Source organism: Falco cherrug, chromosome 12, assembly GCF_023634085.1.
Source record: "Falco cherrug isolate bFalChe1 chromosome 12, bFalChe1.pri, whole genome shotgun sequence".
Lineage (NCBI taxonomy): Eukaryota > Metazoa > Chordata > Aves > Falconiformes > Falconidae > Falco > Falco cherrug.
The window spans coordinates 17164634-17191573 of record NC_073708.1 but is presented as its reverse complement, the minus strand read 5'-3'; the positions used below and the strand labels follow the sequence as shown (position 1 = coordinate 17191573).

Below are 26940 nucleotides of genomic sequence, written 5' to 3'. Positions count from 1 at the left end.
TATCATTCAAAAGAAAACTATAATCCAGTTCTCTCTTCAAAAAATGAAATTCTCAAAGCGTTGTAAAAAGTTTTCTGCAATAAAGATGGTTTAAAATATATTCACTGCATTGACGCAATTGTTTAGTATATTAGAAGGATCCAAGTTAACCGTTATTAGTTTTCCATGTAGTGCTTTAAGCCAAACCATGTTATTTGGAAAAGAACAGAAAGGAGGCAACTTGAGCCCATTAGGCTACTCTGTGTTTAATACCTGCTATCAAGTTCCTACAGATCTCCACATTATGAAGCTCTAATCCCAAATTCAACCCTGCAATTTGAACAGCACAATTCTGTTGAGAAATTTCAGAGCTTGCAACATTTCCAATAAAGAGAATTTTAAAAGTCTAGTCGAGAAAGCAGTAATTGAAAGTGTTTTACCCATAAGACTGAAGAGCTCAATACTAAATTAGGCTGCTGTTGAAGGCTCAGAGAAAAAGGTGGTAAAACACACCACTGAACAGCTGTTAGACAAAACATTTTGTTCAGTGTGTTTTCTGTTCATTACACAATTAATAATGAAAGATAACGATTTGAAGTTTTTTGCCAAAATCTTTGTGCTAAATAAATGATCAAGAAAGCAACATGCTATTTATCACAGGAAAACAGTGAAACAATACTGACCTCCTCACTTACCAGACAAAGAAAACCATTATAACTTATCCCCTACTCAACTCTACCATAATGTTTCTCCCTTTATTTTACCAAAGACATATTGTTTTGGTCAACTAACCAAGTTCTCTACTAATAAATTATTAGAAGAATAAATAAAAAAGCTAAAACTACTCAGCTGGAAAGCCTGTATTTGCAGGAAGGAAAGAATGCTATTCTCCAGCAGCCCACAGAAGACATGCTGTTTTTTCAGGCAAGTTACAGAAGAAGAACACCTGGTTGGTAAAAACCTTTTTAAAAACTAAATCCAGAACTAGGAATATTTGCCTTTTTAGGGAAAACAGAAGAATTTCAACTTGATGTTAAATATTTTCGTATTAACTCAACTGGCACAGTGCGTTAGTTGTCAAATTCTGTTACCTCAGCCACAGATAAAGGCCCCATTTGTAATTGTTAGTACTATGCAAGCATATGTTTATTTTTACCTGGTTGTTTATCACAACCAAAGAGGTGCTACCTAGTATTCAGTGGTAAATATTAAACAAAGTAATACACAGTGTCAGGTTTGGCAAGCTATTCCTTTAGCATTGTTTTTCAAATCATTATGCCTGTCAGAGATATACTTCCTTCATTAAGCAATCTCCCATCTTAAAGGACAACCACAGACGTCCAGAAGACATTAAATGTAATTCTGTTCCACCTCTACTATGTCATTTTAAACGTCATCAATCTTAAGAAATTGACTAGCACACTTTTGTAGTCCCCTAAAAGAACTTCTGAGCACATCAGACTATTGGTTTTTTTATTTGTTTAACTGAAGACAAGAATATAGGTGAAAAAGTACTAGGCACTGCCAGTTTTACTAACCTGCACTGGGTAATGACAAGAAAACCAAGAGAACCAAAAAGTCAGGAGTATAAAAATAAGATCCTGCTCCTCGATCTAAAGCATGCTGCAGCATTATAAGGTGGTGCCCAAACAAGAAACAGGTAAATGCAAGCTCTACATACACATTAAAAAGGATGTTGTTAAGAATTCCCCAAGACTAGAAATAACGACAAGTAGGTCTAAAAACATCACTCTAAAAACCTGCTCCATTAGTATACAGAGTATCTAGGAAGTTGCCTATAGAATTGTTTAGTTAGCACAATTCTCAATGGAGGGGCACTCTGTCCGTATCGGTCAGGGGCTATGCATTAGAAACCTGCTGGCTACAACTGTATTCCAACAAAGCTTGAACCAGCACAGGTCTTCACTCAGGATAGACAGGCCCTAAAGAAAGCATGTTTCTCACAGCAGCCGCAATTTCGAAACAAACAATAATTAATCTATGTTGTAAGAGTACATCTGCCTAAAACCATCCAAATTAGTTGACAGTGATTCACCAATTTGGAATATTATGCATTTATAATGGTATCAACAGTTCTGTTAGTTTGAGCAAATGTTGCTTTGCACAAACCTCAAAGATTTAAATGAAGTAGCTCCCAAACCAGCTGTTTCAATGCCCAGAAACAGGGTTACAAGCCCAAACATTTCAGAACTGTTAGTCTACCAAAGATGCACAGACACTTCAACTTGTTATTGCAGGATGTGTCATCTTCCTTACTGAGGCTCATTTGGAGTCCGCTTTGAATTTGTATGCCCAGCCACATGCAGAACAGGAACTACGTTCCACGCAAAAACCCCTCAGTGGTGCTAAGGGTTTTTTTCACTTCAGGAAAAACATATCAGAAAAATTTGCTGTGCTACCTCTTGCAGTCAGTGTCCTCTGGAAATGAAACAAGAATGAAATGAACAGAATCCCAAACAAAATACTCTGCACTTGTACGTTTTCTACGAATTAAAGGACTCTTTGGAAATGTTGTCAAGACAGGTAGAAACATCTTCTTACCTGACTGCATAGTCAAGTCCATTTTTTGTGGCTGATACATCAATGGACTGTCTTCATTTAATGGAAGAACACATTTCTGAACAAACCTCTTTCTTGCAGTTTGATTATGAATCTTTTGTGGAGAAATATCAGGATTTCTTTCTTCTCCTAACCTCTTATTTTTCAGGAGTTCTATCAGTGTAAGTGACTGATTTTTTTTTTCATCATGTAGTACTGCTTTTGTTTCATCACATTCATTTAGGAAATTCAGCCCTTCTTCCTCCGATGCAGACACAGATGTATCTTCAGTCTTTAGGCCATTATGGTATGCTTCAAGAGGTATAACATTCTGAGATAAAAAGTCATCATTTGATGCAAATTTCTGAGCAACAAACGGTCTGGGAATAATGCGGCGACTGTTCAAAGCCTTTAGGATTTTTTCATACTTCTCTTCATTTTGCATCATCTCATTCAGAACACAGATCGGAGACTTGTGTGCGTCCCACTTGGTTTTACCAAGCCTTTTCAGGTGTCCTCGCACATGATTAGACAATCCAATTTTAGTATCAAACCAGCCTCCACAGAGCTGACATGTATGCTCAGAAGTTGTTTCAGATTTCTCGATCGCTACAAAGAAAACAATTACCATTTTTTTTTTACAATTATCCACAGTCAAACATTACCATAGAAAATCACAAGGGTAAGAGAGGATTTATAACAAGATAAAGCTAGTTGTTTAGCGCTCAATAAATCCCTTTGTCCCCTTTATACACAAATTAATAATAAAACCCCCAAAACCAAACAACAAACCCAAACCAACTTACCTTTTCTAACACGTTTAACAGGCGTTCCTGTTCCAGTTCTTTTAAAATGTTGCATTTTGTCACTTGTTGCTATCTGTTCTGGTGAAACAACATGACGGGCTTCATAGCTCAGTCCGGCTCTGTGAAGATGTCCTCTGACATGATTGGACAGTCCAACACCTGTTTCGAAGGTTGCTGGACAGTACGGACAGGACTTCTTTTCAAGCGACAAATCCGTCCAGTGGAAAACTGAATTATGCTTTGGCAATGCCGATCCTACATTTTCTAAATTCTGAGGATCATGCAAATCATGCAGGAAGTTACTACCCTCAGCATCTTCATAATACTCAAAATAAAAGCCATCATTCTGCTCATAACTAAGTGAAGATTTATCACCAGCTTCATGATCTTCCATTTTACCTTTGAATATGGGGAATAGGTTTACATGCTCCTGATTAATATCACTGTAAGATTCATCCTCCACAGACTGTGTAGTGTAATCACATAGTTCAACATTATCCCATGAACTGTCATCCTCCGTTTCATAGCTGTCTTTTTTTTCAGCAGAGTTAAGTTTCTGTAAAACAACAACAGTCATTTTATGCAGAAAATCTGGATAGCAATCCAAATCATCTCCTGTAACAGAGCCTTCCCTCTTGGATTCTTTAACCACTCTTTTTACAGCTACATGCCTACGATCTTTACAGCCTTCTGCCCTTTTGCAACCAAGATTATTTGAATCCATGACAAAATAATTATTACAGGGACTACTTGATGAAGAAAATAAATGTAAAGAACTGACAGAGTTGGACTCTTCCTTTTTTAAATGCAAAGGATAAGAGTCACTAGATTTTTTAATCATCCTGTAGTTTTCGTATTTGTGTCTATATAAATAATTACTGCTCGTTTTGACACTAGCTTTCTGCTTTGCTGCTTGATGAAAATATTTAGGTTTCTGGTCAATGCTATTTCTAATCAAAAAGGTCTTGTTTGTAGAATTTAGATTGCACACACTTACAGATGACTGTGAAACGCTTTTCCGAGCCTTCTGTATCCTGTAGGGTCTCTTGTGAAGTTTTGCGAAGCTAGTGGACTGTGAAGCAGAGCCAAATGATCTTTTTACATCCTGTTTTAAAACAGAGTTCTTTGGAAAAGTAGAAGATTGTTTGATCAACTGTTTTGTCCTGCTACCAAAATCTAAAGATTCTTCTATTATGCTTCCTTTTCTTTTTTCTAGTCTAAGATGGCTACCAAAGGGATCAATGCACGATGCTGGGTGCAAATATTCCATGTGTTTTTTTAAAATGCTTCTAGCTGAAGTAGTAAATGGACACATCTTACACACATACGTTGATGATTTTTTTGAGGATCCCAAATATGGATCTTTCAAGGATGCCTTTTTCTGTGTTTTCCTCTGGGACATATCGCTACCGATAATGGAACATTTGACTACTGCTCCATGAGCGATCCCTCGATGGCATTCCAGTTCATTTTCTGTCACAGCCATGAAATTGCATTCCTCACAGCAATAATATCTTTTATCTTTTTCATGGGTCTTTGCATGCTGCACAAACGTTTTGGGACAATTGGTACCAAATACACACTGTGGGCACTGTAACCGTGCGCTCCTACCCTCATCCTGAAGTTCTTTCAGCTCACGGATTTCTTCCATCAGTTTCTGCCTTCTTTCCTGGTGAATTATCATATGTTTAAGAAGTGAATTACGATCTCGAAATGTCCTTCCACATTCCCTACATGCATAGGGCCTGGGGACATTGAGATGTCGGAAATGACTGTTCCCATCTAAATGGTACATCATATGCCTATGCAGATGTTTCTTCTCCCTAAAATTCACATTGCACTTTGTACAGGGATAAAATGATGGTTCATCAGTACTGAAAGTAGATGGCGATTCAGAATCATTCTGTTCACATTTGTTTTTTAAAGTATTGGAAAGAAAAGTGCTAGTGTGAACAGGAGAAGTATCTTCTGCACAGTTACTAGTGGGACTATAAATGAGCTGCTGGATAGCATCAACAGCTTCAAGCTCTTCATCTGTGGATTCAGGCTTTACTTTACTCAATGAATATTTCTGCGGTTCTACTATTTGTAACTCCTCATTCTGCTCTAAGAAGTCAACATCTAATAGTTTCGATTTACTAGGAATACAACTGGTATGACCAAAACAGTCTTCAGTATAGCGTGTTATTTTACTAACATCCATTTTCCTTTTTCGCTTTTTTTCTAAGCCTACTTTACAGTGAATAGGAGACTTCTCCATTGTTTCTTCATTTGTCATAAGAAACTGTATAAACTCTTTTTGTGGATCCCAGCTGGGATCACAACCCGATGTGAAACCACCTGTACCTGAGGAAATGTCTGTTAATGTATCAACACAGTCGTCTTTTACTAGCAGATTTTTATCATCCTCACAAACTTCTACTTGGCCTACTAAAGTGCTATCTACACTATTTCCTACTGATTTCTGTGAATCACAACCAATTGAAGCAGAGGTAGGTAGATTTTTAATGGAATGAGTCAGGTTCTTAGCATGTGCTACATCAGGTAACAAAAATAAAACTTGGTGCTGATTTGATTTCTGTGTTGCACTCTTTGCAGGCAGCTGAAGATCATGAACCACTGTCAAAGTTGAGCAGGAATCTGTGTGATGACCTACAGGCTGTCCAGTGGTTAATGAAACACTGCCTTTATTCATAATGGAAGTCTTAGTTGAGGTGGAGTGTGAAACTGGTCCATTAACAGCAGTTCCTCTAGACAAGATAAAGTTTTCGCTAGAAACAGTAGGAGCACCAGCGTGTATAAATAGAGAAGTCTGGCCTCCGCTTAAGGCTTTTTCAGATCTATCCCTTGATAACTCCTCAGGCAGAGTCAATGTACTGTTCTTCTGAAACGACGTGTCGCTCTCTTGTGGTTTAGGAATGCCACCTTCTTCCTCAGATATGAAATTATCACCACATAGGATTTCTTCTTCTTCTTTAGCACCAGTGACTTCAGTATTTATCTCTAAATCATCCATATTGCTGGTCTGTCCATTAAGTACATTTACACTAAAAAACAAACAAGAAAAGAATCAGGCAATCACAGAAATAAATAATGGCAATTTTAATTTACATTTTCTTCAGGATCACTCTTCTTCACACTGTAACTTAAAAATATGGTTTGAACTTGTTAAAAATGTATTGTTTTTATTTAGAATATTCAACATGTTAAAAATTAAGCAATGAAGCAATTAAAAAAACATATGTTTTTGCTGTGCTACGTTAATAACCATACAGCAAACCCGTCACTGCCCAGTATCCCAGACCAAAAAAGCCTAAACACCAACACGCAAGCAAGGCACGGGAAATGAGACTGTCAAAACCTGTGCAAATACATTCCACATGTACATTAACATAAACAAAGTTTATCTTTAGTTGTTTTCTAGAAGCAAAACAAGTTAGGAGTAAAGGCTACTCAGATATCTGCTAGCCATTTTCATGATTTAAAAAAAAACCAGACATAGCAAAGGATCAAACTCACTGAAGCAATAAAATGTCTTCCCATTCCCTTCTTAAAAAAGGATTCTCTTTCCTTTAAGATCCTGCTGATGCTATAAGGCCATATTAAATGATCAGCAAATAAAACAGCATCTTCTCAAAGGTGGGGAAACCCCCACAATTCGAAAGAAACACTGAATTAGCATTTACCTACCAGAGGAAATCACAGTGTTGAATCCAGAGCATGACAATAATAGTATCTACTAGTACAGAGAACTACTACGTACTCATTCTCTCTGGGAGGCCTTGTGCGTATGTATCTCTTTCCACAAGCAACTTTCATTCATACACGGTACAATCTACCCAATGCTTAGTGAGCACAAAGGAGTTGCCTACACAGTAAAATCAGTGTGTAATAAATATGAGTGTGAACTTAAGCCTACCCTGGCATTCACCTCTTATACGGGTCCTCAGAACGCAGTAAGCATAAGGCATTAAACCACCCATCTAGGAGCCAGAAACATCTATCTAGGTTTTACAGAAATCACATATTTTACCCTTAAAGAGCACTATTTGCTTTGATCTTTTGAGGGATTTGATTCCTGCCATCACATACTTAAGTTTCAGCTACTAATTAACATTTTGAATAGAGCTCAGGTAAAAGGAGTCATTACTTTTGAATGACTCTTTGAATTAAGATGTTATAACTCACAACTAATATCCATGGCTCCCTGCAACAGTCCTTCACCGAAATCAAGGAAGACCACTCTTGACATCCTTTTTTCCTAAGGAGAGAAAACAACCCGGTTAAATGACACCACTTTGACCTTTATACGTCACACTCTAAAATGAGTCCAGCATTTCTATTAGTTTTTCAATTCAACATTATGGTACGCTATCCACATGATCCACATAGCTACAACTCCATGGAAATTCTCTGTATTGTGCTTGTCTTGTTTCAGATCAGCAAAAGGGCAAAACAAATACTTTAACTTCCTTTGAGTTTGTAAAAAACAAACCTTAATGTAACAGGACTTATTTACTATTTTGAAGATAAAAGTAATTATATTTGAAGAGAAATATAATAAAAAATGTCACTAAAAATGTTTCCTTTGCTACCTAATCATTGATCTAGCTAGTTTATAAACACAACAACACTCATATCAGATGCATAATAAATGCTTAAAGTGTATGAAATATTTCATTGTATTATTTATCTATAACATACCCTTATGTGAATGTTCTACTCAACACCCCAGTTTCTCACCTTAAGAGTTTTGCATTTCTTTGCTGTTTTGAAATGGGTCATTTTCCACCATAATAAAGACTTCCAATAAGATCACATTCAAAGCTATCACCCTAAAATGGTGATAATGCACCACCCAGCAGGAGTCTTTATGTCACGTACACAAGTTAGAAGTGGACAGTGCAAACATACACTAAGAATCAGTAATGCAAAAGTCAATTAAAAGAAGTGAAACCTCCACGGATGCACAACAGCTCCAACAATTTTACAACTGAATAGTGCAAGCTTCACATAATACCAAGCAGCAAAGTATAAAAATTTTCACAAAAAGTTTAGAAGACATTTAGTAAGTCAATTTTGCCTGAAAGTCGTGCATTTTCCTCATTTTATTACTGCAGAGGTAGGCAAACGTATGCTCAGTCAATTTGAGAACCTAGATTAGCTTTTCTCAACAGGAAGCAACATTGCTAACGAAGTGGCAAATTCAGTGTTAATGAGTGGCTTCACTGCTACCACCTCTGAGGTAAAACCTTCCATGTTCCAAGTTCCACCCATCTGTTCTGGTGTGAGGGGTTCAGAGGAAGAACAGACGCTTCCCATTTAAAGCAACCTCATTGGTACCCCCCAAACAGCGGGGAGGCAAACTGAGAATATCGTGCCTGCTTGGAGATTGCAATCCTCATTACCAGAATGGCTCCTGAAAACTTTTCACAGGTTTATGTGATGCAGACAAAACCATGTTGCTCTACACACAAAACCATACTGATGCTAAATGCTAGTGTTAAAGCTTAAGTTAAAAAGGTGGCTAGGGCACCCTATGATCACCTTTCAACTGGGCCTCTTCCTGAGTTACCATGAAAAATATCTAAAACATTACACTGTGCTATCATGTAAGAGACTCCTTTCCATATTGTGTATTTATGGAGATTGTGAACTATTCCATATGGATCTGATTTGAAGTCTTCTATGGTAATACAGCTGTCCCTACAGATTTCAGTCTTTGAATCAAGCCTGAAATGCTTACTGTATCAATAATATCGCTGTTACATTTTAATAATTTTCTGCTAATTATCACGTTTTTTCCAGCTATCAGGGTGGTACAATTTACTATTTTATGTGCAGGACAACAAGAAAGTTAGCAGTTTTAACAGCGTTGTATTAAAGAAAACTTAAAAGAAATTAAAGACAAATATAAAATCTATTTTAAATTACAGTCTTGTGATGACACTGAGTCAAGATGCAATATTTAATTTACATTGTATACTCCACATGTAGAAATGTATGCAGTAACAGTGCTAGGTTTAACTAGACACACACAAGAAAACATTCCACATAACGCCATCATTTTGAGGACACGTTATCACCTAACTTGGACCACTCAGGAAGCACAACACTAAACTGAAACACTACTTAGTCTGAACACTCGGAGGGGGGGGAATATATCATTGGAACAACCAAGATGTAATCAAGGCCATGCAATATTCTTTGGATGTTTCCATCACAGTTTTAAAACTATCTTCTCTATACCAGATCAGAAACAAAAATGTATTATTTCTGTCAAAATATATAGTAATTAATCCTTACCTAGTGTACTTGAAAAGTTAAAAGTTGAGATCAAACTTTAAATTTGCTGGAAATAGTGCTTGTTATAGCCTCTACCAGGGCAAACACTATACAGTTGAGGTAATTTTTATTTAATCACATAGTGCAATATACCTAGGAGATAAGTAAGTATAAAAATGGCAATGCTCAAAAAGCCTACACAAGCGTACACAAACCCAGGCTCATACCTTTGAAACATACTTATTCAATTAAAGTATTTCAGTTAAGCCTAGAATGACTGTAATGCAGTTTAACAGTGATATTCCTGGATTACGTGACACACTATTTATTAAATAGAAATTATTTCATATTTAGAAGTAGAAAACAACCAGGTATTTAGCCAACTAAGCTACATTCCACCCCTATTTAAGTACTTTCAAATTTACTATTACAAATTATTGTTTTTCTTCACAAAATATCAGGTTTTAAAATCATGAGTTTTTCAGATATGACTGCCTGTGGCCAGATAGTCTAAGCATTAAAAAAGCGTAAGGTCAGATCTATCTTCAAGCTGACAGATCATAATTTAAATGCCTTAGGCTAATCTTATTGTCTCAAAAATCTTGAACATCAGTATTTTTGCAAACTATCAGCACTTGCTATAACACCCTTACTACACTACATCTTGAGGTTACTACAGAAGAAATGAGGTGATAATTGCATATTAACATAATTATTCCATAATCCCTCTGAGCAAGCTTCCTAGGTCACTCAGTAATTCAGATTAGATGCAACCTTCCTGTCATCAGATCTATGCTGTCCACTTTCTGTTCATTAATAATTCTTTTTGATAGGAATGTCCTTAATTCCATTTTCTATGTACATTATTAATTGTATTTATTATCAGTAAGTTTATGACATTTTCAAGTTCTTATTTCATAATGACAACTTTGGCTATGTAATAGGGTCACACACCAAATAAAGAGTATTGCCTTCATGCAATGCTAGTTCATTAAAGCTTACACTCCAGCACTAAGTGTACTATGTTGTTGCCTGCTAGCAGTTGTACTTGGAGATTTGCCAGTTTCTGTTACAAAAGCCATGTTATTTTACAAGGATTTAACAGATTTGAAAGCACACTGGAGCTGAAAAATTAAGATGGAAGAATTCGGCTGAATTTGTGAAAAGCATGGAGTACTTTTATGTGTTTTGATATCAAGTTCTCATTAAATTCATAAATATAAGCCAGTGAGCTAAAAGCACAAAGCGACTATTAAGTGGCTCAAAAAACTTAGAAGCTATCTCCTAAATGGATTTAATCAGCCTAGTTAGTAACTAAAGAAATACGCTACCTTTCAGCAGTGCTGTAATGAAGGCAAAAATACACTTGTCCTGTGCTAAGTAACTCCTCAGAAGTCAAGTTCTTTCAGCAAATATGTGAATAACCAGGACACTCAAGGGATTATCCAAATATTCAAGATATAGGAAAAGTGTTTCAGGTTTGCACTGTTCCCATTTAGATTCTTCCTCAAGACTCTGTTATGTAAATAGAGAAAACTAACAAAATCTATCATTTTATCCACAAGCAGTCCTGTAATAAAGCTTTCTTAAATGACGGTTTATATTAAAGATGATGGAACCAAAGTCACAGATTTTTAGGCAACAAGCAGCAGACCAGAGAGAGCTTAGGCACAGGACGAAAGAGGTGTCTCCTTCCACTCTGCCCCATTACGCAGTCTACTACTTTAACGACTTAATCACAGCAAACATCAAGCACAGAGCTTCCGTCAAAAGTGAAATGTTTAAGAGCCCTTGGAAAATGAAGGTTTGTACAGGGTAATAGAGGAACTATTAGTGTATTAGCATAAACCAGCCACATCTTGAGAAAAAAAATCAAGTTACTCAGAAGATAGCTGTGTAGTATCTTTGCTTCATCCACACAGCAATGCACACAGCTCACACCTCCTGACTTTGGGTGTTATCTAGCAATATGAATACCTAAAGTCAGTATAAATCACAATACTTCAATCATTAGAAGAATACCTACTACTTGTTTTCGACTTTTTGCCATCTTAAAAAGCTATCCAGATCCACCCTTCAGATGAATAGAACCACAAAGCCTGACAACCAGAGAATGAGTCAGTGACTCACCTTGCCTTCCTCTAGTTTCTATTTATGTTTGCAAATTAAGTTGTTGAAAATACATTCCCTTCTACATAGCAGACACTATTTGTAGACCTCCTTACTCAGCTTTGAAACCTACAAATTCACCTGAACAATTCTGGATTTTTGTTTTAACTTCGGTAGTTAAGAGACAGCTTGTTTAATATGCACAACGTAATGAAAAATGCTCTCCCTACTTTACATATAAGTATATGGTTATTAATATAAATAGAGTCTAAGGACTTCCACTAAAAACTAGTTATCTTCAATTCAGATCCACAGCTGTTCACACAAAAACACAAGTAAAGAAATACAGTTATAGCCACCCACAGTATAACCTTTTGTTATACTGCTGAAAGATTCACTGAGTTGTCATACGTCTGTGGAAAAAGCTGACCAAAGAGAAACTATAAATTACAGAAGAGTCATCACACAAAAGCTGCCTGTAAGATTATACTCTGGAACATCAAAACTGAACCATTCTTCTTGATAAGTTTGTTTACCTGAAACTTTGTTTCTAATGAAACAGTTTATTCAAAAGCTGTGTGTTAGGTAGTAAGGAGAAAAAAAAAAAGTGTTTCCCTAAAAATGTCAAAATTTCATAAGATTTATTTCTGGTCTAAAATGTTTAAGAGTGATATTTTAACATTTCATATGTGAAAGGAAACAAGACACAACTGAAAAATAACCACCCTACAATTCAGAAATCACGGAAGAGAATACCATTACTGCCACCGACCATTCTTAATCTTATTCCTCTAATATTGATTTGCTTGGGAAAATAAAACCAGTTTGTCACAGTGGGGTGCATCATGCTAAAATTCAATACTGAAATCAATAAAATAAATGACAACACAAGTGTCACAAGAAGCAGACATATGACTTTAAAAAAATACTCCTCTAGTTGTAAGTGTTAAAGGAGCCGTTCAAGATGGTACCATTGGTAAAGACTTTTCAAAGTGAATTAGGTATTTCTAAAAGACACCTAGCAAGTACAAAAAACCCAGGATTTTGAATGTGATAACTTAAGAACAGTCACATGTTTTCTGGCAACTCCACAGGCTTCCATAACTCCCCCCCAGCACTCCACAGCCCTGTTCACAGAGGACAGCCAAGTACCTAAGTCTCCGTGTTCCTGCAGCTCTTTGTCTAGTTTGGATTTTTAGTAGTACAATCTGGTTTGAATTGCACTGCCATTAGTTTCTACTAAAGATGAGGAAAATTCAATATTTGATTGTTACACTAAATGCAGACATACATAGACAAATGACTAGCAGCACTCCACTAAGAGAGACAGAAGTTTGAAAAATACAGACTTAATGCTCTATGATAACACACGTTATTTCTCTCCAAAACTGTTCCCTTACATACTTCTGCATGCATAGATAAATTCTTTTCCTTCCTGTCAATCTCACATGCTCACACCTTTTTTTCCCTCTCTAAAGAAACTTAATGTTTGAGAAAATACTTTTAATCTCTTTCATCACCATTACCTGTGTTTTTCAGTCAAATGTTTTCTTAAGCCTCAAGCATAGTAACAAAAATTGCTTTTATCTGGACACAATACAATGAATAGTTTATTTTGTAACCATCAGCATCTCAAAACAACGAAGTTTTTCCTCATTACAGTCTATAAATAAAAGCCCTGCTCCCACCCTTGTTGTGACACTGTCTTTATCATGCTGCCAAAAAAGTAAGGGTTGTGATGAGCGGTACAAAGTGTAGTTGGTGGCCAGTAACTAGCACTGTATCCTGGGGTCAGTACTGGGTCCAACACTGTTCAACATCTTCATTAATGACCTGGATGATGGGTCAGAAGACACTCTCCAACAAGTCTGCTGCTGCTAAGAGACTGAGCAGAGTGGCTGACAGACCGGAGGGTTGTACTGTCATTTAGATGGACCTCAACAGGCTGGAGAAATGGGGTGACAGAAACCCTGTGAAGTTCAACAAAGTAAATTATGAAGTCCTGCACTGTGAATAATTCCATGGACCAGTAGATGCTGAAAAGCAGCTTTGCAGAGAAGTACCTGGGGGTCCTGTTGGACAGCAATCTGAACATGAGCCAGCAATGCACCCTTGTGGCAAAGGCGGCCAACAATATCCTGGTCTGCACTGGGAGCATTGTCGGCACACTGAGGGAGGTGACCCTTCCCCTCTACTCAGCACTGGTAAGGCTAAATCTGGAGCAGTATATCTGATTCTGGGCTGCCCAGTCCAACAGAGATATGGAGCTACTGGAGACAGTCCAGTAAAGGGCCACTAAGACAATTAAAAGACTGCAGCATCTCATATGAGGAAAGGTTGACAGACTTAGGACTGCTCAGACTGGAGGAGAGAAGGCTCAGTAGGATCTCGTCAGCGTACAAACATCTGAAAGGAGGGTACAAAAAGATGGAGCCAGACTCCTTTCCAGTGGTGTCCAGTGATAGGACAAGGAGCAACGGGTACAAACCAAAGTATGTGAGTTTCCATCCAAAAGCAAGGAAAACTTTTTTACTGCGAGAGTGAATAGCACAGGTTGCTCAGAGAGGTTGTGGAGCCTCCAACCTTGGAGACATTCGAAGCTGTCCAGACACGGTCCTGGGCAAGCTGCTCTAGGTGACCCTGCTTATGGCAGAGAAGACCGGACAAGATCCCCAAGGATCTCCCTTCCAACCTCTACTATTCTGGGATTCTGTTTTAGTATACTTTGCCACACAGTAGCCAATTCTCACTTACTTTACTCCTTTTTAGAGTGCTCATATGTTCAGACTGTCCACTTTCTCCTTTCATTTCAAAACATTAGCAATATAGGCACAAGAGTATTTTAATAAAAAAAGTTCCCAACTACTGACTTCAGATTTACTGTTCTGGCAGCTTAAGAAAATTACAGAAAAACGATTAGGTATACAGCAAAAGTGCATATCCCAAGTTATGCTGAACATATTCACAGCAAAACTGTAATTTGATAGCCCTTTCCCTTCTACCTCTCTGCCAGCATTCCTGTTTTCCAGAGCGCTCTCACTAAAAGAAGTAATATTATCAGTCAGTAAAGTAATATCACACCCAAATTTACAAACATGCACTTCCCCATCCCACCTCATTTTCTACTAGTATTTTTACAATTCAGGACTCCCACAGGATGAATCCCTCTGTGTCACAATTTATCAGAAGCCTTCTTGATATGTCACGCCTCAGAGGGGCCGAAGGACGCTGGATCCTCAGTGTCAGCTTTTCAGGCAATACAATAAAAATATTTCCTCCTCACAGAACCCACTCCCACTAGCAATGCTCTGTTATAATTCCAGTCACAGTGAGCAAGACGTTTCACGAAGAGCACACGTTTAGGGAAGTACTTGCATTCTTCCAGGCTCTAGTCTCACCACTACAGTCCTTACATGGGGGATAATACTAACATGAAAGATCTGCTGTCACTGCAGAAGACTCTGGCTTGCAGAGAAGAGGAAGTTGTCTCACCATGGAGCCATATGCTGTCAAATTACTGTGCTATACATTGGAATTATGCTTTTCTTTGATGCAAAGCCAATTTAAATTAACTCCTGCCTTCCTCCACTCCCCCAGGTTCCTTCTTTCACACTTGATCAACAATTTCTTTACCTAGTTTAAAAGGCTGGGACCCACGCACTGCTGAATTGGCACAACCATGAGGCAACAACTATGAGTAAGGGCAGAAACTTTTACTAGATTTGTTGACAGAAAAATCTACTGGGGAAGCTTTTCCTAAAATTAATATCAATAAATAAAGAAGTGAAAATGCAGAGCATGTTTCAGAATGCAAAAAAAGAAGCTTTGGCAGTCCTCTATTTAGCTGCAAAAGACAACATTATGAAGAATACTACCATGAAGCAAATTCTACATTCTAAAATTACTTGAAGTACACTACTCAATTGAAGTAAAATGCTAGAAGTAAATGCCAAAATAATTCAACTGGGGAATGTTAAATACATCTTCTGAGAATACTATTAGCACAAGAAGTGCTCTTAAATTACATATTAGACATGATAGCTAGGATTTCTATAGAGACATCCAAATGCAAATCCTTCCAGTAGGTTTAATAAACAGTACTTTCATTTCTAAACCACATCACTAACTTTTAGAAATGTTAAAACAGATCTACTGTCTCTTAACCTATAGTTTTACAGAATCAAAGTCACTTCATCTGCTCAGAAACAAGGCCTTTTGAAGCCAGGTACTGCCACCAAGTGGTGGTGAAATTCCGTATGCAAATCTAATTACTCTCCATGTGTAAAGCACACGGAGCTGGAAACGTTCCCCCAGCCACCAAACATGAGTGATGGTCTACTAACACAAAGACATTTAAAATTAATCAAAGCAGAACCTACAGAATTTTCATATCCAAATCTGAAACTGACTTTCAATTTAAAACAAAGTTTTTTCCTACAATTCAGTCTTTTTGTTCAGACACCTTTTGTGAGCAGCTGGGTAAAGAACCCTTATTTTCCAATAAAAATCTAATATGTATCAACGAACTTACTCTAATAATTAGCTGTTTTCCATAACTCTATACAAATTTCCCATGACTACAACTACATGGCCACAAAAGTCTTATTTTCAACATATCCCAAATTTCAGAGAAAGGTAAACTCAGTAACTGAAGCAGAAGACCTCTTAATTCTGACCTTATTTCCTATTATATTAAATGAAAGTTGTAATTATTCTTATCCAGCATTACCTGAAACATACCTAGCAATTTCTCATGCTTTTTGCTTTTTTGGCTGGTAACTACACGCTGTACATGTTTTAATACTTTCACAAATTTTAAGATGGTCTCTCCTGCTAATATAGAGAGACTTCTTAACTCCTAGAGAATGCTGGTTTTCCCAATTATAAAAAACTACTTGAAACAAACACTATGCTTTTACTAATTTAATTTAGAACCTTAGTGTAATGAATTGCATTAGTGATACTCACTCATCCTTACCAGCAAACTGGCTCTCATCATCCTCTACATTCTTTCAGTGATCCAGGGTTAAAAAGCTAGTAAGATTGTAGGTAACAGTGTCAAATAAGGCCAAAAAAACCCATCTTGTACCTTTTGAGATTAACAACGAAAAATTCTGTCAAATTGGAGAAAGTTATCATACTTACTGATGAACAAATGAAATCAGAGTTTTTAAAAGACCTAAAGCTATATAACTCTGTATATGACCAGATGAAGACAAAACTCATTAACTCCAAGTGACAAGAAAAGATAGGGTTCACTCCCCTGATAACTGGGTTTTGTTCAGTTGTTTAAAAGTGTAAAAAAAACCACACAACAAACAAAAAAAAGTCATTGATATAAGTGATTTATTTAATGGCAGAAAACTCAACTTCATGTTACCAGGATAATATGAACAAGATGAACATTGTAGGAGATCCCTGTCTGAGCCGAAGAAACACAAATCCCACATACTCAAATTTATCCTGTGTAGAATTCTGTATATAACTCATGCTTCTTCAACATATGTGATGCCATTATTCATTTATTACATTCTCCACTTTTAGGTAAAGCAATACTAAATATGTTCAAGGCAGTTTCTGGAACCAAGTCTGGTTTTGCCCAGTATCTCAAATGCTTAAAATCTGGCCTCACACTACACACTGCTACAGGGAAATTCAGCATAAACATCTACCTTCTATGACATTTCCTCTTACACAGAAGTGTGACCCATTACACTGTTAACACACTGAAACCAAGATTACTTCCTCCTAACTTTCCCCCATATTTAAAACAAGACAGGTCCTCCCATGGGGCTCAGAAGATGCAGTCTGGAAGTCAGAAAACCTAAGAACAAAGACTACAGTTATCCCAATAAATTCACTGTTTTAAATACTCTTACACCTGTGGGATTTTAATTGGCAAGATATATATATATATATTTATTATTTTCCAGAAGTCAAGGTATCATACCTTTCACATTTGCCTTAGGAAAGCAAAGGATCTGAAATTAGAAGAATGAAACGCCTAAATCCTTTATTCAAAGAAAACCTACATGGAAAGCACACTATCAGAGTCATTAGGAAATGCATTCTGGTCAAGAGCACAAGAAAAATGTTTAAGCAAGTATTTAAATCACATTTTCAGCTATTGCTTTAAATGACCTAAGTTTACACAAAAGGACAACTCCCACAACTCAGTGCAGACTTAAGTTCATTGTTTAGACACTTATAAGATGCTGCAGCCACTACACTCATGAGTGGAGACAGAAGACGGAGGCTTTGGGGAAATGCAGGTTGTTCTTTAAAATGAAATCTTTCAATCATCCTTGCCGCCCTTCTCTGAATCTTCTTCAACTCTGCTACGTTGTTTTTCAGTCACAGGACTACACTAATAGCCAAGAAGCAATACACATTGCAATGCAATGCATCTATGGTACACCACAAATTTGTATAACTGGATCCGGTTTTTGTTTTATTCTGGTTTTTGTTTTGTTCCCTGATAATACGTAGTATTTTCATTGATTTACTGACTATTCAGTTGTCATTTTTACAGAATCGTCAGAACCTCAAGATCTCCTCCAAGCAATAACAATACTGATCAAACGTCATCACACTGTTTCCATGTATTCTTTTACACATTTTTCTGTTCTCTTGTTATGCATTCAAGAGCACAGGCTTTCTCCTCAGAGACCAGCTTTTTTCCATTTTACACAGCTAACCACCATTAAGATGAAAGGTCTTTGGAGTTTCACTCAGAAGATTTCATGCCCAAAGAACACACTCAGTTATTTATATATTAGACGTCTCAACTATTTTTCTGTATTTAAACCAGTAACGAGATAACACATAAATTAAGAAGAGACAAAACTGTAAGCATTAGGTACTGAAAGCATTAGAAGACACAGAGAACAATCTAAATCTTACTGTGAATTCAAGTCCCCTCCCTAGCTGTAATTCTTGTTTCACACTCGTCCTCAGATAAAGTATTGCCTTTTGCAGAGTTATATTAATTCCTTTTCTCAAAGCAGCACGTTCTAGGAACCTGCAAAGTCAGGGTAAGCAGTAAACGTCCTCTATGCATAAGTATATACATACTACAGCAGTATAGCTTACTTTTAGCTGTTCATAGTTCAGAAGACAATTCCTAATCAAAGCCCTGAAACAGTTACACATTATACAAAGGAACAACACTGAACGGAAGAGTTAAGTTCCCCATAAAGCATTCTGCTGTAATCAGTATTTTAAAATTTACAGCAGCAGCTCTAAAAGAAGTCTTAGCAGAGCAAAGATACAAACAAAGCAGGTCATATCTATTTTAAAATGCATGTACTACATTTTTAAAGCTACATTAAGTCTATATATTAACTGGAGATCAGAAATGAAGAATAAGCTCATCTGAGCGAGTGGGATCTCCCTTCTCACCTCTTCAAAATATCAAGTCACCACAAGCAGCTGTATTCTGAGATGGCATATGAGTCAAACAGCAAGCAGGAAACTTGAGCAGCCAGCTTTTGTTTGTTATGGAAGCCTGTGTACACAAGTCCATTGTGCTCTGTCTCCACAGCAGAAAATTTACCAAACTGTGGGGCCTTACCTAAAGATACTATTGAAAGACTCAAGCTAAAACAGATTAAAGCAAATTGCTCTTTTGTTAAATGTTTCACATCATTTAATGGAGAAGAGATTAATTTTATAGGTCAAAGTATTCCTGACGGAGAATATCAAGTAACATGAAGAGAAACAATCTGGGCTTAGCTAAATTGTTTTTCTCCAGGTAAGAGGGCGGTGGTAGAGGAGAAGAAATGCCAAAGTTACAGAAATTTTTTCCTAGACAGACACTTTGCAACTGCAAATGAACACAAGTTCTACAGCTCATGAGTACCAGCAGTAAATCTTCATATACTTTGTCTTCCAAGTAGCTCCCAAAGGACTCCTGAGGACAGGAAGGCTGGGGTGTGTGTGTGACCCCCAACAGGATTTCATTATTAAAAATATGAAATACTATTCTGGTAGCTGGTCAAGTTTCCCACACAGTTATTTATTAATAGACTAAGTGCAAGTTTAACACACTGCTTTGACAACGTGCTTTCAAAGTACACTTTCAGTACTTTGAAACCAGGCGGATAATATGCAGAGAATGAAATTCATTTGAAGTACTCCTAATTTTGAGTCTCAACAGCTAGCAGAATGCCTTGATAGCTTTTTGACTATAATACTTTAGGGAAGAAAAGCATAATTATCATCATAATCTTTAAATATTAGGTGGGTGTGTGTTTTGTTCCTATTTTGGTATCACAGAAGTAACACTATGTTCATAAATTACAGTAATCAAGATACATGTTTCTATACAACTTGCACTGACCACATTTTCTGAGTGTTTAGCAGTATATGCCAAGGATCCAAGGAATCTGACAAGAAAAACAAACCCACAAAGCTTACTCTCACCTTTGTTCGATTTACATTAAGCTGTGAGATCCACTTCCACATGAAAACAAACCTGCAAAATAAAACAAGAACTTACTGTACACAGATGTCATTGTTCTCTGATTGTGTTCTAGACTACCACACAAGACAGACAAAGCACAGAGACAAGAAATCCACAGCGACAGAAGTATTCTATCAGTTTTGTCTCAAGGTAGAAATATCAAAATTCCAGTGGTCGTCTCTCAAACACACGAGTAATTTTCAAATAACATAATGTTGGTACTTCAGTTAAAAAACCCACCAAGAAATCATACCAAATATACACATGCTATTAAACTATGTGGGCAGAACAGGGAAAAAAACATTGCATGGCAAGAAAAGCTGTGCTGCATTTTCTGCTAGTGCCTTCAAAGTCAGCCACCTTAAGTTCCCTGAACGGGGAATGAAACACAGAGAGGTAACGGTTACAAATGAAAGCGCTTTTTAAATCTTTCTAGCAAAAACAATTGACATATCTGAGATTAAGTGTCAGAGGGTTTTAAACCTAGGCCTCACTAATTCCTTGCCTTTCCTAGGACAAAGTTGCATTTATTATTTTTAAGGCTAGTCCACCCATTTTAAAAACATAATTTTCTTTGCCTTCATGAAAGCTGATTAATGTCAGATTAAATGCTCTAATATCAGTTTTGCTCATGGATCTTTAACAGAACTAACTATACAAGAAGATTTTTCACCTCCTAGTTGGGAGATATCAGACTATATAACGTTTGGAAGAGACTTTGGAAGTCACTGAAGCTGCACAAAACCAAGAATGAATCTGAGCACAGCTCTCTACAGAACTGGGACTTCTAACGAGGACACAGCAACTAGCATACAGCATTACAGAGAGGCCTATTCATATCTAAACTAATGTATCCATCACCAAAATGAACTCTGAAAGAAATACCTATCCTCACATACTGCTTAAGATTCCTTCCTTCAATTTACTCACACCAAGCTTTTTGATTCTGAGTTCCCTAGTCAATGCGTAACTATCTCAAAGCCACCTGCCCAAATTACAAAGACAGACAGGTAAGGAAAGGCAGACCTTTCAATAAAGTCTTTCTGGGCAATACAAAGCAACAGAAGACAAGTCTTCAAGCTCCTTTCCCTAGCTCCAGGATAATTTCCTAACTTTACATGAAACTGCAGCCTTTAAGCATTAATGTTATTCAAAACACATGCTCATTTCTCAAATAAGGTGTATTACAGAAAAAAATTAAAATTCTTTAGTCGGGTTTTAAAGTAGATAATCATGTGCCTGGAGAAGCAAAAGTGTTATTTTCAAACAGCAATGGAGCCTTGATGTATGTTACAGAATATAAATGTAAAGCTACAGTTAAAAATGCCCACAAAATACACCTGCACATACAAAGACCCAAAACACCTTTCAAAAAATGGGAAAGAAGGTCTATGCAGGCGTTACATTATCAAACACTAAGATGGGCACTAACCCAGACATCTCAGTAAACCTGTGCACTTTGGCTGGCCCTTCTTTCACTGCAAGAACACCAATGCCTCTGCCCCTGTGCGAAATGATCTCACACCACCACTGTAACAATTCTTGTATCTTCTGAACATTGCAGTTAGCTAAACATTAGCAATAACTGTTCTCAACATAGATTTCATGGTTTGTGATTCAAGTGCTGACAGGATCTTTGCATCAAAGGATTGAGCCAAACAACTGTAGATCACTGTGGTAATACAGCAGGCTGCCGTACAACCCATGACTTACCCTAACAGCTTTTCCATGGAAACACATTACTTCAGACCAACCAATTTAATTTACTCTGTTGACATAAAATGGAAAGTCTTACCCTACACCACCTATTTGGAGGGCAGGTAGTCTTGTGTTCACTGAATGTGCTCTTTGGAAGAATTTAAATGCAAGTACTCTTGAATGTAGTAACTATTCTTTGGTTCACAGGAAGCTTACAGACCACTTTGGGGATAAATCCAGGGTTACTCTGTATCTACATCTGGCACAGAGGAAAAGAGAAGGGAACAGAAAAGATGGGCCATCATATTCTGGATATTTTCCAGCTGAAGGAAAGGTGACAAGTTTCACAAAATCATCAGCAAGCAAACTGCTGAAGGACCAAAAGTCTGACCACTGCAGCCCTGTGTTCCAAACTTCAAAGGGCCCGGCAGAATTAACCACCTTTTTTTGGATTTCAAACCCACTAGTGTTCCAAGCTCCACCCAAGAGTAAACAGTAGGCACAGCAGCATGCAAACATCTCGATGAAGGCAATGCAATCCACATCAAGACACCAGATCTTTAGCCCAAACTACTGATAGCATTGAGACTCTCACTGGTTTAAGTGACTCAACTCAGAGTACTTAAGAACACTCACCTCTCAAAGGTCTTTCTGCTGTCAAGGAATACTCCTCTCACTCCAGCAGAAACAACTGAACTCTAACACCTATGATTCATTTCAAGGGTGTTGGCATTTGGAATAACTGAGCACCTGAATTTTTTCAGCAGCAAATCCAAGAGAGGTATTTCTCCAAGCCTCTTAAGCAAAGGCAAAGATGTCAAAATCACAGATGCTTTGGCTCTGATTTTCCTGTCTTAATTCTCAATACCAGGAAAAGGAGTGAGAATGAAAGCCGCTCTCCATCACCAGGTAATAAAGGCAGCATCAAAAGGGACTCAGAAGCAAGTAAGAAATGTAGTTACAGAGCATTCACCTTGCGGCCTCACCATTCCAAGAGTGAAAAGGGGCCCACAGCAGGTACAAGGACTGCTGTGAAGTGGTTAAGCTTCTGATCACTGATAAACAGCTGCTTGTTCCGATAAGGGCAGAGAACAGGAAGAGGAAGAAAACTGCCATGGTGGAGATGGGTGATATCTCAAGTGTACCCCCAGTGATACTACAGAAACACAGAGGGGCGGACAGCGCTTTAAAAGCACAAGTGTTTCTCACTGATTGGTGAACATCTAAGGCTGGTTCAGTGCTAGCAATGATCACCTTGCCCAGTGACACAAAAAAAAGCAGCATACCAGTGATACTCCTCTTCATGCAACACATGAAAAAGGCCAAAGCAGGCACAAGAAGTTCTCCAGTCTGTATGCAATGACAGAGTTGTATCTGTGGGATTGCTCAGCGACACAACCACCCCTCAAGTGTATCTGAGCTACAGAGACACACAGATCCTCAAAAGGCATTTGTTTGACGAGTAATTTAAAAGGCTGTATATACAGGCTGTAAAGTAATTGCTACAGATAATCACACTAGACTAGTTAAATTTTTTAATCTTTCTGGCTGCTAGAGAAGAGCTACGAAAGCTTCTATAATACTGCTTTCCCAAGTAAACAAGTTACAGTTGCTACTTCAAAATTCAGGTTCATAAAGAACAACCAAGAGAACAACTTTCACACCCATAAAGAGAGCAAAGGCTTTATCCATGACTCTTGCATCAAGCTCATAACCATTCATAATACAAGGTTTATATAAAGACAATTAATCTGAGTTAAAATGTGAGTTACTACACAGAATTTGCCTAACTACTCCTCCTGTCATTAGAGTTGGATCTTATGTCAAGACTGAATGTAATTTTATTCACTTTCTACTTATATTAGGGCCCTGCTTGCTGTAATCAAGTATCTCCTGTAACTTGCCCCTCTCTGAAAAAAAAAGTTTGAGAAACTAGAATGCAAAGGTACACAACGAATAAATAAAGTCTGCAGTAATCCTGATGAGTTTTGACCTATTCACCTACTACTTAGCCCTTACTTCCTAACAGATGTTATAAATCTAACTGGGAAAAGACATGTAACTATCTTTTAACCACCACCTTCTCCAGTTGCAGTCAGGAACATAATTCATGGACAAGTTTTTTAGTAGTTTCTTCTGTTTGCTTGGGTTATTTTTGTTGTTGTTTGGTTTTTTTAGAGAGTTGTAATGTAATACAAAACTAACTTTTGCCCCTATAGCTGATTATGCTTGTAGGGGAAGGAAGGAAGGGCAAGAAACAAAGGCTGGAATAAACTATACTATACAAACTACTTTTATTGCTATAAGCTGCGGCTAAGCAGTCTATCTCAGCAGCTTAACAAAGACACAACAAAAGGCTTGCAACTGTAGTCTTGACTTAAGTAGTTTCCAGGACTTACAAAATTTGATTAGTTGGTTGGGTGTGGCATTTACATTTATTAGGATACTGCCATCCCAGCATTAAAATATGCTAAATTCAAAAGTCAGGGGTTGAGAGGGCCTAGGGGGACAGAATTTCATTCTAGTGTCTGATGCAGCTCTGGAAAACATCCATAATCTTACAGAAATCTAATAATCCTAAGAATCAGTGCTGGAAAGCAGAGATTACTCTAAGAAAAAGCCCAGACGAAGCTCCAGCTAAAATTGTACATGCAACTATCAAGGATAAAATAATTTCAGAACAGGACTGAAAAAGCAAAAACTTAGCTGACAACAGTCTCCCAAATTAGTTAATACAGCTGAAAAGCTCTTTATATACAAGCCTATACTGCCATTTTCCCAACAAGTAGTCAGCAATAACCTTGTCTGTACAAAATGTAGTTACCTGCTTTCTGTTTGCAGAAGGAGCTTTGATAGTCTTTGATTTCTATTAAAAAGTGTAAAAATAACAATCTATATTCAGTACCCACAAATACCTAGAACTAACATCCACTGTAGATTAATTTAAATAATCACTTGAATTTAAACATGAGGTTTTCTAAAATCACAAATTAATTCCCTTTGAGAATTTCTAAAACTTCTCTCAATCTATACTACTCCAACCTTAGTTTAACCAACTGAATTGTAAGTGCCATAATTAAATTTATCAAAATTAAGTTTGCGAAGGAAAAATATCAATCTACTTACAGTAGTTAATGCAAAACAATATTTAAGTGCAGGTACCCTACTGAAGCCTGAATGATCCACAAGTCAAATTAAGCAAGAACTTAACACTTCACAACATGAAGAGACAAAATTTAAGTCCTTTTACTGGAGATGTTTCTGACTTCAAAGAATCTGCAGCGACTGAACAAAAGCAAGCAAGCAAGGGACTGCAAGAGAGAAGACTGCCTCCTGCATTTTGAATCTCCTGCTAGATTTTGAGAGTTATCTGAAAAATAGTTCAAAGGAGTTACAGTTCTTCCTTTGTCTATTTATCACAGTAAAAGCCACATGCACAGTTCCCAAAGCTGTGGTAGGGCTTTCACGTGGAAGTGTTGAAATCTCTCATTTTTCTGCTCAGAGAAAGTTTTGCTTTTTGACAACACCCTGTATGGGACAGTGAAGCACTTCAAGGAAGTCACTTATGTGACAGCATAAGAAATGAACACAACTAATCATACCTCAGCCTGTGATGCTGTTTCAGTCCAGACAAGATTACAAGTAGATGAATGCAACATTAATAGGAGTATCACAACAGGGAAAAAAGTAGTCGAGAGAGTAGACTGAATGGAAGAAAAGAACTGGTGTTTTAACCATCAATTAAACCAAACAACAGATTTAATTATTTCAAAAATCTGTGTTATGTAAATGAAAAACAATTGAAAAGCCACCAGAGGGAAAAATACTCTTTGTAGACTGGTGTTTGGACTAACAAAACATATATTGGTCAAAAATTTCTCCATCACTAAACAAGTAAAGAAGTAAGCATTTAAAGGTATACACAACAGGCACACAATAAAGATGAAAAGGTGTCTACAGAAAAGGGGAAAAGAACTTAAGAGCTCTTTACTTTGGGCATACGTTATCCAGTAAAGCAAATACGTAACTATCAATATACAAATGAAAGTCAATGTACAAATGAAAGCATCATAAAAGCACTAAACTGAAGCATCAGTTTAAAGATGGAGTTCTGAAAACATTTAGAACTTCAAGACATTACGAGAAAAAATGTTGTTTCTGAAGGTACTTAATGCAGTTTCCCTTCATCTAAGATTAGGTGTAACATTCTAAGTACCACTGCCATTTAATAATAAGTTTACAGCCCATCAATATCAAACTAAATTGAATGGCATGCTTCATAATGAGAATTACCATAAGCAATAAGCTGCAGAGAAATAATTCACCTTCTTTTATCATTTATCTACTGGTTTAAGCTACAGAACAACATACCACTTGCATAATAAAACACCTGTAGATTTTCAGTCACTCGTCAGCCTATTTATCTTGATCACATGAACTAGCTGCATTTATATACCTTAAATATAACAGCTTTTCTCAAATAGGAAAAGCTTAAAGCACAAAATGACATCATCTCTCCATTCCACTCCAAACTACTAATAGCACTGTACATAACCTTGGCATCATCCTTGAACACTTCTCCATTCATTATGCTGTCAGCAAAATCTCATCAATACATTATGTGTGCAGGAACTGCCTCTACCCTTCAGCTATGGAAACATTCCTTCCTCCAGTCTGAATTACTACCATATATTCCTTCACCATATCGTCACATAAGCTTTACATCCAGCACCCCAAAATACAGTGACATACTCTCTGACTATACACACTGAACAAATGCACTCCAGAAAACAGTTACATGAGATCTTGCCTACCTCACAGGAACTGATTATGGTTTCTTACAAATTTCTAGTCCAAGTCTGCATAACCAGTTTCTCAGCTGAAACAAAGTAATCAGAAATCCAAAACAGAAAACTTCCTCAGTGAAGTGTCTTCCTGAAGAACCAACAGCCTTAATTAAAAAATGCCATTCAATTAAAAAAAACCCAAAAACCAAAAACCAAAACCAAAAGCCCAAGGAAACAGATATCTGAGGCAATA

At 37.2% G+C, this 26940-nt stretch overlaps 1 protein-coding gene across 12 annotated transcripts in view; it reads right to left on the bottom strand.

Moving 5' to 3' along the window:
• Positions 1 to 26940, bottom strand: part of ZNF644 (zinc finger protein 644) — an 81314-nt gene that overhangs the window by 12550 nt on the left and 41824 nt on the right. For 6 of the 12 annotated variants that reach the window (XM_027814400.2, XM_027814401.2, XM_027814402.2 and 3 more), the window contains 4 exons: positions 20163 to 20214; positions 7533 to 7605; positions 3345 to 6391; positions 2542 to 3147 (listed from right to left, as the gene is read on the bottom strand). In XM_027814400.2, the coding sequence (XP_027670201.1) occupies positions 2542 to 3147; positions 3345 to 6360 (3622 nt within the window). In that variant the 5' untranslated portion in view covers positions 6361 to 6391; positions 7533 to 7605; positions 20163 to 20214. Of the gene's footprint in view, positions 1 to 7; positions 2419 to 2541; positions 3148 to 3344; positions 6392 to 7532; positions 7606 to 20162; positions 20215 to 21997; positions 25137 to 26940 lie in introns of those variants that run through there. The other 6 variants (XM_055725097.1, XM_055725099.1, XM_055725098.1 and 3 more) reach the window with 3 other exon arrangements.